General features: G+C 40.6%; 1 protein-coding gene across 5 annotated transcripts in view; it reads right to left on the bottom strand.

Moving 5' to 3' along the window:
- Nucleotides 1-13,656, bottom strand: part of MPDZ (multiple PDZ domain crumbs cell polarity complex component) — a 150,757-nt gene that overhangs the window by 12,234 nt on the left and 124,867 nt on the right. For all 5 annotated transcript variants that reach the window (XM_034987980.1, XM_034987981.1, XM_034987982.1 and 2 more), the window contains 6 exons: nucleotides 4,947-5,039; nucleotides 4,787-4,861; nucleotides 3,501-3,660; nucleotides 1,408-1,553; nucleotides 375-458; nucleotides 38-231 (listed from right to left, as the gene is read on the bottom strand). In XM_034987980.1, the coding sequence (XP_034843871.1) occupies nucleotides 38-231; nucleotides 375-458; nucleotides 1,408-1,553; nucleotides 3,501-3,660; nucleotides 4,787-4,861; nucleotides 4,947-5,039 (752 nt within the window). The remainder of the gene's footprint in view (nucleotides 1-37; nucleotides 232-374; nucleotides 459-1,407; nucleotides 1,554-3,500; nucleotides 3,661-4,786; nucleotides 4,862-4,946; nucleotides 5,040-13,656) is intronic.

Here is a 13,656-nt window from a genome sequence, read left to right as displayed (position 1 = left end):
TCCAAAAGATCATGAGGTTTGCCCTCTTCAGTCGTACCTTTTCCCAACAATACTTAATCCCAGGCCTTTCCCTGGCTTCTTCTGCAGCTCAACAGTGAGGGTGTCATACACATCTTCCTCTTTGTATGGGGCCTCATCTCTGTAGAGCGTCAGGCGCACTCTTGGTGGGGTCTGTCTCAGGACATGTATTGCTTCATCATGCGTGGCCTTTCTCAAGTCAATTCCATTCACCTGTGCAGAAATGGGACACTGTGAGGAGCCAGGTGAGTCAAATAAAGGAAGAGCAAAGACGAAGTGAAAGAAACAAAGAAAGAAACAGAGACCGCCCTCCCCAGAGTAGCTTTTTCTTTGTTAATTATAAAGGTATTCTGTACCTCTAGAATCTGATCTCCAGCCCAGAGTCTTCCATCTTTACAAGCTGCTCCTTCTTCATAAACTTCGTGGATAATAATGGCACCCTAAGGGCCCAGACAAGACATACTCATGCTTTAGCCCATCCTCCATATGACTGGTGAGCAGAAATGAGGTCAAAACACACTGTACTTTTAGGGGCGCCTGGGTGGCTCAGTCGGTTAAGCGTCTGCCTTCGGCTCAGGTCATGGTCCCAGGGTCCTGGGATCGAGCCCCACATCGGGCTCCCTGCTCTGCGGGAAGCCTGCTTCTCCCTCTCCCACTCCCCCTGCTTGTGTTCCCTCTCTCACTCTGTCAAATAAATGAATAAAATCTTAAAATAAATAAATAAATAAATAAATAAATAAATAAAACCACACTGTACTTTTAAAGATAATGTGAAGGGTTATATACTCACTGGATCCATAGGGAGTCATATCAAAATGCAAAGAAAAGTGTAATGCAATTTTTGCTACAAGGCTCAAAGAAGTTTATATATATCTTTCTAATGACAGGGATGTTTAAAGAAAAAATTATGAAACATATAAATCATACATACATACATATAATAGGTATACATCACCTTTCCTATCTGCAAATGAAACTGATAGATATACATCACTTTTCCTATCCACAAATGCAATAATTAGATTTTAAAAGATTTTTGACATTTAGAAAATTTTGTCTATAATTATCCAGTTATTCAGACTCCTCTCAATATGGGCCCAACCCAACCATATCCAGCCAATTAAAGTGTAGCAAAGACAGGTAAACTAACAGAAACATTTTGAACCTAAAGGTCACAGTCACAAGTGTAACTATCTTATTGAGTCAGTACTCACACAAAATAGAAGTCCTGGTAATCAATTTTTGGTATTTGCTCTACGAATTAAAATAACAACGAATGATGCATCTTTCTAGGCCTTAATGTTTCATTTAATAAAACAGACAGAACTCTCCCAGATAGCGATCTCTCAGGGCTCACTGGATCTGAAGCATCTCAGGGAGTGTCCTCACCAGCAGAGTGTCCGACCCTCCAACAATACTCAGGCCCAGCCCTGTTCGCCCTTTGGAAATCTCAATTGTTGTTTCGCAGCCTGGGATAATGGGGCAGGTTGCAGGATCAGAAGCAAAGATCGCTGGTGTTGATGACCTGCTTGTACCTAAAAATAAATTTAAAATGAAATGAAATACAAATACAAACTGATTAGGTGGTATATACAACAAACTCACAGCCCCCCCGCCCCTTGCCTGTGGGGGATGGAGGAGAAAAGGGACCCAAGGTTACAGACAAGGAAGACTTCAGACTTACCTTAATCTTTTAGTTATATTTTAAAAACATCAAACAAAATGATTCAATCATCATTAGTTTAGGGAGGTGGGAACAAAGTTACGTTTCGCACTATGGTGTATTTTCTAAATTGCTAGGGATGATATGTATAAAGGAATAAGAGCAGAGAGTTGAACTGAACCTCTAGTTTCATGCTGATATTCCACACTTCACTAGAGCCAAAAAACTTCTTATGAAATTATGATTTGTACAACTCAGAACTGAGGTATATAGTGGTCATATAAAAACACATTCTGGGAAGACTACAAAACACAAAGCACATCAGCACATCAATAATTCTGCTCATGGTACCTGCATGTCAAGGCTTTTTATGTTTTGGTTTTGGTTTTCCTTTTCTTCTTATCCTAGAGCATTTCTTCTTACGTAATCAAATCTGTGCACACATGCAACTGGATTTAATATCTGAGTTTATAAAACACCAAGTGAAACTCACATGCAGTTTCTTTCTTTGCTTGTCTCACTTGATGTTTTATAAACTCAGATATTAAATTCTGGTGCATATGTGCTCAGGACTGAAGAGATAAGAATAGATTATGAGAAAACAAGGAGAATATAATTTCACACCTTGTTTTACGATAGTCTTCATATCATATGTTTTATGATATACCAAAGAGCATATAGTACACGTCATGTTTTGAAAAAGCTGAGACAGTTGGTAGAGTAGCTTTAGGCAAGAGGCTCTCTTTTTAGGAAACCAGAGACAGACTAATTCTTGCTCCTGAAATGGTAAGAGCAGGTGTAAGATATTTTCTTTTATGTTACATTTTCATTTAGAATTTTACATTTTTATAGACAATGCTATTTTGGGATCAACATAAAATTGAAAAAGGAGACAATTGCCGTAAAACCTTTTAACATGTCAGTGAATTACCCAGTCTTTCTAAATAAAGGATTACATTCATCAGATATGTATTACTTTCAGACTTTTTTTGTCTAACTATATTACATATGTTTTAAACTGCTGTTTCCTTAAAAACCTGTCAAAAGAACTTAATGTTTCAGTTTGGAGGCCAAAAGAGAATTTTTTCTCCCATAGCAGAAAAAGCCTATGTGTTTAAGTACTTTTTTCCATGCTGCAAAGCTTGAAATTTACTGTCTTATTAAACACTAGTGTAATTTTTGTCAAGAAGTAACTTAAAGGAATAATTTGCCTCAATTTGCTACACTGGCATTTTAATGATACACACCAGTCTCATTCCATGGTCCACATACAACCATTTCATCTATTTTGACAGGATCTATTAGACCTAAATGACGATCGCTTACTATAGCAATGACTATTATTTTTAAAGAGTTTCTTGTAATGCAACGCACTGTTGATGTCACCGATAAAGCGGCATCACTGTATCCATTTTACAGATTAGAATACTGAGGCTTTAGAGAAGTTAAATTACTTGCTCAATATAAAAAAGGAATATTCAAAATCATGTTGTTACATCATTAGTCAAATACCCGAATCACAGGTACCTTCAGCAAAAGATCCTTGGTGAGCAAAGAGTAGCACTCCACTGCTTTAGAGACAACGAAGCAGAGGCTCAGAGTGGGTGGGTGGGTTCCCTGAGGCCCTACGGCTGGTTAATGTGCAGCACGCAGATCCCCTGCCTAACAGCCCAGTGACCTTTCTTCAGGAGCCCCTCTCTTTATACTTGACGGCCTTCAAACAGTGAGTTACATGCAGGCAGGGGGCTCACGTAGCAAGCTGCCACTGGGGGGTTTGAGTACGCCACAGAAGCAGGAATCACAAGAGACTGGCCCTTACTTGGGATGGACTCTGGTTCTGGGGAGCCAGAAGACGGGGCCGTCAGAGACAAGGAGCTGCTCTTCTGTTCTCCACTGGCCGTCCCAGCCTGGGGGTCGCGATTCTCAGCATGAATGCTAAGTTTCACTGTTGTCTTTGCTGTTTTCAAAAGGCTAATAAACTGGGAGGGTGTTGGTGTGGCAAGGAAACAAAATTCAAAAGCAGATTAGTAGATTTATACCAGTAAGTCACTGTTAACAGTTGGTATCCCTTTCCTTATCAGAACTTGAGGGGTCAAGAAAGAATGATTGTCCTTTCTTTCTAGTTTCTCAGCTGCCTGATATTAAGGCCAAAGTTAATTTCTATTGTAAGTCTAATTGTGGCCATATTCTTCTTTATATAAGTATAGGGTTTTCCATTTTTGAGATTTCTAATTAATCTCATCCTTTTCTCTGGATCCCTACAGACTTAGAAGATATATGGGGTACTTTTCCCACTTCCTGATTCTACCGAGAATCTGAAACAGCTTACACAGACACTTTTAATAAAATGGAAACACTTATGTTAAAAGAAGGGTAAAGAAAACTATGCAACAGAAGAGTCAAGCCAAATGGAACGTTAGAACATAGACATATGGGTTAAAAGGGTTCAACCTATACAATTATTAAAGCTGAATTTAAAAAAATGGTTTAAGCTTCTTGCTGGCCAATGTAGAAATAAAAAACATTTGCACACCAAATCTCAAGAGAAACATAGCTTTTTTTCTTGTACTTATCTATGAAATGCCTCAAGTGAGACTACTAGTAAGTATTACCACTTTTGAGGACAAGAAAACTCACAAGTAACTGTTTAATCCCAATGAAAGTAATGCATTTAATGACTGAGTCTGTTTATAAAACAACAGACAAAATGGATATTTATTGGAGCAAATATTCATAAAGATTCCTTTGGTCTTAACACTAAGTTGACCTTTGTTTAGAAGTTGCAAGTTTTTCTAAGGGAAAATGGAAATGATATTTATCAAAAATGCCCACTGAACACTGGATTTTCTAGGCAATAGAAAATACCTCAATATCATTTGATTGGAAAATAGAAAATAGAAATTGAAGAACTTCTAAATTCTTCTTTTCCTTAATGATATGTCTAATATAATGTCTAGTATAGTGACATGGTTCCAATTCCCTATGACCACACACACACATAGGCACACACACATGGATACACACAGACACACACAGGCACACACATGTGCTGGCCATGCCCACGGATGGGTTCACAGTGTTATTTGCTTCCTTTTGGAAACATACCTTTTCAACAGGATAGCCAACAACGACTTCATCATCTATAGCCAAAATCTGATCTCCAACTTTGAGCCGTCCATCCTAAATGGAAACATGTTAAGATTTGGGGTGATTTTATAGAAGTAATTCCCTTCCCCACCACTGTATGACAGTGAGAAAGCCTCACCTTGGCTGCCACCCCATGCTCGGTTAGACTCTTTATGACGACTCCACTGAGCGTATCTTCCTCACTGATAGCAATGCCCAAACCCCCTTGATCCTAGAGAAATAGTAACAACTTAGAAAACTTGAAGCAGATTAAATTTATCCAAAGGAAAGCTATATGGCCATAACTTCTGAACATCATCTTCTACCCAAGGGCTAGAAAACGGATTAAAACCATTCTAAAGTTCATTAATAGAAATCTCTTCTTAAGCAAACTCTCAAACTTTTTAATGGAAATAAATTCTCTTCTATCAAATATTCAAATGTATTCATTCCTCCCATATGTTTACTATTTCTAGCGTCTTTACCATATATATCCAGTTACACATCTCTAGTAATTTTAGCAAAATATCCAGAGAACAAAATGCATTCAATAACACAATGAATATACATTTGCCAAGGTAGTTTTGGGAACTGGCTGACGAAATAAATCATTTAAAACCTAATCAAAGTATCCTGCTTCCTCTTTCTGGCCTACAGCTAAGAAATAACAACCCAAACTGGCCCCTTCATCCCTCCCTTCTCCCTTAGCAGACAGACTACAATTACTTCTGCCTGCTCTGTCCTTTCTGGGGCTGAATACACAGCGTTGTTTCCCCAGACACTTGTGTTTTGATTTGGTGCAGAGTGAAAACACTCTCAACTCTGAGCCCAAAGACGTGCACTGAAAACCTGCCAAGCCTAGAGAGCTATATATATTTTGTCTATATTTTCCACATTTTCTTTTATCAAGACCAAATGTTCAGTAGTATTGGCTTTTGCGTTTTTTTAATGTTTACATTAATAAAATTAAAATAAGATTTTGAGTATTTTCATTCTGGTTAGAGCTAGCAACCATTTTCATTATAGTTTCTACCCAGGGAAATGTAAAGCAAAAGAGAGAAAAAGGAAATTTTGCCATGGTTTCTATGAAATGTATACATGAGAGCCACACTTGCCATCAGGCTTTTAGGATCAGGATTATGACATCAAGGTAAGGCTGCACCATCATTTTAAAGATTATCAACATCGTGGCTTTTCTGAGGTAGATTATTCATGTTTGATGATTTTCAGACTGTCATTATGCATCTCTCTCTACCACACTCTCTTTCTGCAGAATCAGTCACATGTGTAAAGCAGAGAAAACTGCACTTTTAGGGTGAGCAGAGCTCGGTTCTCATTTACTTCCTGTCTAGCTGTAGGAATTTGGATACGCCATATAACATGTCTAAACCTCAATTTTTTTTTTTTTTTTAAGATTACTTATTTATTTATTTGACAGCGAGAGATACAGCGAGAAAGGGAACACAAGCAGGGGGAGTGGGAGAGGGAGAAGCAGGCTCCCTGCAGAGTAGGGAGCCCAACGCTGGGCTCCATCCCAGGACCCTGGGTTCATGACCTGAGCCAAAGGCAGATGCTTAACGACTGAGCCACCCAGGTGCCCCTAAACCTCAATTTTCTTATCTAAAAAAGGAGTAATAATGCAGCTGACCCTTGAACAATGTGGGGGTTGGGATGCTGATCCCCTTCTGCACAGCTGAAAATCCATGCATACCTTCCGACTCCTCAAAAACTGAACTATTTATAGCCTTGACTGAAAGTGTTATCAATAACAAATAGCTGAATAACACTTTTTATATGTTATATGGATTATATACTGTATTCTTCCAGTGAATCTAGAGAAAAGAAAATGTTAAGAAAATCATAAGGAAGAGAAAATACATTTGCAGTCCTATACTGTATTTATCAAAAATTCCCACATAGAAGTGGACCCATGCAGTTCAAACCATGTTGTTCTCGCCCAACCATGAGACTGCTGTGAGGATCAGGTATAATAAGAAAGGGATTGAAAACTTGATGTGCTATATACAGTGTTGTTATTACACATACCTTCCTTCTACTTATTACCGTACAGGATATAATCAAATATACTTCAGATACATTTTCTAAACTTGCCAGGATTTTTACACCCCGAATCCCGATCTAGCCGGTGAAAGAATCAGATTTAACGACCAGAAAGGTGAATGTGCTACCAGAAAGACAAAATCCCAATGCCAAATACATCTAATTTAGCTAAACACTCTATTTGGGATTTTGTACACCAATGGTCTTTCTTATTACCACAAAGAAATGTCTGTTTGAACAAGTAATGCTCTACATCTACGATGACTGTATGTATGCAACCCTGAGATTTGGTTCTATCATTGCCTATTCACTTACCTGTAGTCAGGAAAGTACTTTAGTGGTACAGAGGGCATTTACTGGTTGTTTAGTTAACACCATTATCATATTCCTTCATGCAAGCTCACAGATTTTTGTCAGAATATCCAGGCCTCTCCCCCTGCTGCCTCAAACAACATACAGGAGCATGCTCTTGCTCTTGCTCGTTCTCTCTCTGCCTATGTTTTAGGTGGGGATATTAAAATATGCTCACAGGGGCACCAGGGTGGCTCAGTTGGTTAAGCGACTGCCTTCGGCTCAGGTCATGATCCTGGAGTCCCGGGATCGAGTCCCGCATCGGGCTCCCTGCTCGGCAGGGAGCCTGCTTCTCCCTCTGACCCTCCTCCCTCTCATGCTCTCTGTCTCTCATTCTCTCTGTCTCAAATAAATAAATAAAATCTTTAAAAAAAAAAAAAAGATAAAATAAAATATGCTCACAAATACCTTAATATTCCTCCCTTCAAGAAGGGGATCCTGAATGTGCACTGGACTGGGTTACCTGATTGTAAAATATGGAATAAAGCAGGAGGAAGGGTATGCAATTTCACACCTATGTCAAAGGCAGCGGGGCTTCCTCCTCGCTGTCTCTTGGACTACCTGCTCCGGGGGAAGCCACGTCCATATATGAGGACATGAAAGCAGCACCACAGAGAGGAAACGGGGCTTCCTATCAGTGGTCATTTAAGTCGACCATCCCGGATGTGGATCTTTTGGCCCTGGTCAAGCCTGCGCATGACTGCAGCCCTCGCTGGTGCTTTGTTGACTCTACATGGAGTCTGACCAGACCACCCACTGAGCGGCTCCCAAACCCATGACCCACAAAAACAGAGATAATAAGTGTCTGTTGTTTTAAGATTCGAAATTTTGGGGGCACCTGGGTGACTCAGATGGTTAAGATTCTAAGTTGTGTGGCCATTTGTTATGTCACAGTGGACAAATAACTCCAAGGACGGAGTCTGGATGACTTGGCTCAGTAGCACAGTTCTACTCCCACTGCCACAGTCCCAAGTCCCGGAGCAGGCGGGTGAACGGAGCGGGCTCAACTAGCATGCTTGTGGGACTTTTCTCAGAATTACAGGACAGCCACTTGCCCCCCGACCACAGGTGAGAGAAGCAGCACACGACCCTAACTATGGCTGGCAGCCATTCTGAAACTGAGAGGAAGACCAGCCTTGGGATACAGCTGACCTCTGATGGCTGTGCAGGGAGAGGAAAAGACCTGGCTCTTGATGACCCTACTGAACCACAGACCAACCATCCTGGAAGATCACTGCCCAGTAACCTGGGCCCATAAATCCCCTTCTTTCACTAAGCCTATAGGAGGAAGAAGGTTTTTTGTTATTAGCAACACGCAGGGTCCTACAAGGAGCAATAAGTTACATATCTGTATATATAATATGCTCCAATCCCACTTAAAATACTACAGAAATAAACACATATAAACACATCTACAGGGCGCCTGGGTGGCTCAGTCGGTTAAGCGACTGCCTTCGGCTCAGGTCATGATCCTGGAGTCCCGGGATCGAGTCCCGCATCGGGCTCCCTGCTCGGCGGGGGGTCTGCTTCCCCTTCTGCCCTCTTCCCTCTCGTGCTCTCTGTCTCTCATTCTCTCTCTCTCTCTCAAATAAATAAATGAAATCTTAAAAAAAAAAAAAACCCATCTACAGACGATCTGCTGGTATCAGAAGAGTAGGATGAAATGCAAGTAAGGGTAATAGGGTGTGAGTACAGTTTCCCAGCTGACTGCTTAGCTCTCCACCTCACTGCTACCACAGGACATCCAGTTTGTAACAGAAAAAGGTCTGAGAAACACTGTTCTGAGCCAGTTATTAAAACACCACCATATAGAGAATGTGAAACAAATTAAGGAAACTTATTTATGGAGTAACATTTCTATCATTCAATAGCTAGAAAAGAATGAACAAGAATTAAAAGTGGGACGAAGTAAACCACCATTATTATCAGGAGAGCTATTCTGAAGTTGGAAGATTCCCCAAAAATTCAGAAGAAAACTTTGTTGTTGTTGTTTTTTTAAGATTTTTATTTATTTATTTGACAGAGACAGAGATAGTGAGAGCAGGAACACAAGCAGGGGGAGTGGGAGAGGGAGAAGCAGACTCCCCGCCAAGCAGGGAACACAATGTGGGGCTCGATCATGACCTGAGCTGAAGGCAGCCACTTAACCGACTGAGCCACCCAGGCACCCCAGAAGAAAACTTCTTAATGCTATTTGAAGACTTTCAACCTATAAAACTGTATGGACATGAAACGTATCTCTGAAAATTGTGTAAGGTTGTTTAGATTTACAGGTACTTTCCTACGATAAAATGTGCTTAAAAACAAATCTTCAATCAATATTATTTTGTCTGATAAATTGAATTAGCATTTCAGTCAGTCACTAAGGGTTCAGATTATACACATTATAAACTTTTTGTTTACACTTCTATTTTCCGACTTAAAAAAGGGGATTAAAAAGAAAAAAAGATAATCAGGGTGCCTGCATGGCTTAGTCGGTTAAGCGTCTGACTCTTGATTTCAGCTCAGGTCATGATCTCAGGGTCGTGGAGCCTGCTTAAGACTCTCTCTCTACAGGGGCACCTGGGTGGCTCAGATGGTTAAGGGTCTGCCTTCAGCAGCTCGGATCATGATCTCCAGGTCCTGGGATGGAACCCCCATATCCCCATGTCATGGTCCCAGCTCAGTAGGGAGCCTGCTTCTCCCTCTCCCTCTGCCTCTCCCCCTTGCTTGAGCTCTTTCTGTCTCCTGTCTCCGTCCCTCTCTCAAATGAATAAATTAAAAAAAAAAAAATCTTAAAAAAAAAAAAAATTCTCTACCTCTGCCCCGCTCCACCTCCCTTTCACCCTAGCCTTGCACTCTCTCTATCCTAAAAAAAAAAAAAAAAAAAAAAAGATAATTGACCTGTCTGGAGAGTTTCTAAGGAGTCAGAACTTAACTACAAATGACCTGTTACTACAATTTCTGTTTTAAGACTGTTAGGAAAACCGTTCTCTCCTTCCTGACCCCCCTGTACTTGACATTTTTCCCTTGTGTGCACACAGCATGTAAGCCTTCATCCTTTCCACCCTCCTGCATACTTAGTATGAACTATGCTACCCCATACTATATGAGATAATGGTAGAAAAAATATAACAGCTTCTTCTTTTTCAACATGTTTTCAATATAGATGTATAGAAAATTTACCCACATGAATGTTTATCACAAGAGACATGTTTGAGCCAGGCACAGTTAAATGACAAATAAGTGAAGACATTACTAGTAAGCATTATATAGGCCAGAATATTGAAGGAACATTTCAAAATAAACAGACATGAGATTAAGCTAGATCTTGAGTCATACAGGATTTAGGTAATCTAAAAGAAAGCAGAAGGGTACCCCAAGTTGTATAAGCAAAGGCAAGGAGGGATGAATTCTTTTTTTTTTTTTAAAGATTTTATTTATTTATTCATGAGAGACAGAGAGAGAGAGAGAGAGGTAGAGGGAGAAGCAGGTTCCCAAGGAGCAGGGAGCCCGATGCGGGACTCGATCCCAGGACCCTGGGATCATGACCTGAGCCAAAGGCAGACGCTTAACCATCTGAGCCACCCAGGCGCCCAAGGAGGGATGAATTCTTAAAATAAATCGCCATGGGCTCTTGCTACAAGTCAGTTTGAATGAAGTAGAAGATTCTTATAAGAAACATATAGGTGTTTTGGAAAGGTAAATGGGCCCCAGTCGCAAGCTGAAACAAGGAACGGAAAATGGGACTTGGAGCTTTAAGACCAGAGTTTAAGTTCTAACTCTACCATTTTGAGTTATGAGAACTGTTATAAGTGGGGAAAATAAAAGCAATCTCACAGTGTGGCTGAGAAGTAAACAATGCACGTGAGACTTCACCATTAATTTTTTTCAAATAATCATAATCTTTAAAAATACAGGGTGCTATAAATGACAAAGAATTGCAGATGAGGTATGAATGTTAGCAGGCTGGTTGATTCTCCCTTCTTTGCTTTCTTGAGTTTTGTTTGCAGAGTCCACTTATAATGGGGTTTGGAGTGGACAGGCTTATATAATAGTATGCTGTGTCTTTTAGCCTGTCATTTTTTTTTAAGATTTTATTTGACAGAGAAAGAGAGACAGCTGAGAGAGGGAACACAAGCAGGGGCAGAGGGAGAGGGAGAAGCAGGCTCTCCGCCGAGCAGGGAGCTGGATGCAGGGCTCAATCCCAGGACCCTGGGACCATGACCCGAGCCAAAGGCAGACGCTTAAGGACTGAGCCACCCAGGTGCCCCATTAACCTGTCATTTTTAGCAAGGGCCTCCTCAAAGGATGTTTTTAAGCACACATTCTGTGGAGCATTCAGAACCTCATGGTTAAAATATTAAGGAAAATAATGACTTGAACAGTGTGAAGCATAGGCCGCTTTCAGACAAACAGGTGAGCGATGGAATGCAGAAAGGGCCCACAACGACCCCCTGACTGAATACAGATGGACGCATCAGGTGACCCACCTCAAAATATCCATAAGCCCTACCCGACCAATGGGCTACTCACAACCAGGCACAATTGCCAAAAAAAGGGAAAATTCCATACCTCTGTGCCTACCTCCTTGCCTTCTCCCTTTAAAAACAGCCCCACCCACTGCCTCCTGGCAGATAACCTCTCCTCTGCAGCCCTGGCCGCTGCTTGCTTGTGGTGTGTTCAATAACCTTCTATCGCCCTTGTTCTGCCTCAGGTGAATTCTTTCACCTCCTAAGTCACTGGCTTCCACAGGACTGTTGCCCCACATCTGGGGGTTCCCATCCACCTGGGAGAGACACCACACGAAGTGCTTTATACAGATTTTTTCATTTAATCCTTCAAAAATATTTCTAATATAAAGGTTTCATTATTTCCCTATCCTATAGACAAGGAAACTGAGACCCAGAAAAGTTAAGTGGCTCCGAAAGCCCACACTTGAAGTCATAGTTGATTGCCTCTAACGTCAGCTGATTCTAAAAGATTCTTGACTATTCCCCCTTATTCACTTTGGCCTTCATCAATAAAATACATTTCAGTTACCTGAGCTTTAGATTTGTTTGAAATCTATGTATAAATGGAAGCTTTCCATGAGCAATAAAATCTGGAGTTTCTTCAAGTTCTTGGATTCCCCTACAGCAACTACTTCAGAAAGGGAAGTGCACATAATAGACACCTGCTGATTAAGTCAGCAGGAGGCTAAAGGCAGAGACCAGCTGTAGAATGAAGGGAGCTTGCTCATTAGCTTAAAGAATCTCAACAGTAACCCCTGATACAGGCAGCCCCATTTACAGAAGAGAAGTGGGGACCAATGAGATCAAGTTTCCAAATATTTTATCAGAGGTCACTCAGAAGGGCCTCTGACAGACAAAGCAGGCCTCTGTCCCCGCTCCCCCCACAACCCCCCCACTGCTGAATGCCAGGCCAAGAGACTTGAATTTATCTGTTTGAGAATGGAGGTCCTTGAAAGATTCTGAATAGGGGATTAGGGCAATTAAACATCTACAGAACACCTTAATCAGGTAGCCTAAGACAGGAGGAGACAGCATCACAGAAAACTGGTACCAGAAAGCAGTCAGACATCTCTCTGCCAGCTTATTCTTTTCTAATAATTATAACAATAAAAAAAACAGGCAGTATTTATATATGAGTGCAAGGTACTGGACTCTTCACACAATATATATTTAATTCTCACTACAAATGTAGGAGATGAGTACTATTATTATCTCCACTTGGTAGAGGGAAAATTGCCCAGATTAAGAACCCTGTCCAAGGTCCCAGCCAGCAGCTTGTAAGAGGCAAAGAAGGGCTCCGACCCAGAAGGTTTGGCTTTAGTCTACAAGCTCAACCACTAGAGTGTTTTGCTCATACTGCATCTGTTTAACAGGGTCATTCTCCCAACATTTCCTGGGCACTCATTATATTCTAGGATGTCCTAAACTCTAGGTAAATAAATTAGGCCAATGCCATGAAAGGCATGTAAAAAAAAAATGATCTTATTTTGGGCTTTTCTGAAGATAAGCATAAACCTATATATTTAAAAAAAAAAACATTTATTATAATGAATCCAGCATACATTTAAATGCTTCATAATTCACAAATTGTAGGGAAATGACTGCACTCTTAAATAAATTCTGATACTTTGGGATTTAGGAGGAAAAGGAAAAATCTGTAATCAACAGGGGAAAAAGGAAGGTATCTTCTCTCTCAAATGGCAACAGAGTGAGGGATCCTGAACTGAAGTGTATGAACTTCTTGGTAGAAAAGGCAAAAAGCTTTAATGACTTCTGTTCTTTTCCTTCTACCTACAACACAAAGTGTGTGTAATAACGACTTCTTTTAAATGTACTGTAAGTAAGACCAGGGCAATCCATTTTGCAGACATTTATTGTGAAAACAAAACCAAATCAATAGCATCACAGTCTTTTTTTGCTTAAAAAGTCAGACTGTATGTCAGG

The sequence above is a fragment of the Mirounga leonina genome, unplaced genomic scaffold, assembly GCF_011800145.1.
Source record: "Mirounga leonina isolate KUSES-001 unplaced genomic scaffold, KU_Mleo_1.0 Mir_447, whole genome shotgun sequence".
Taxonomy (NCBI): domain Eukaryota; kingdom Metazoa; phylum Chordata; class Mammalia; order Carnivora; family Phocidae; genus Mirounga; species Mirounga leonina.
Note: the sequence above shows the minus strand (reverse complement) of the source record. Positions and strands in the feature narration are given on the sequence as shown.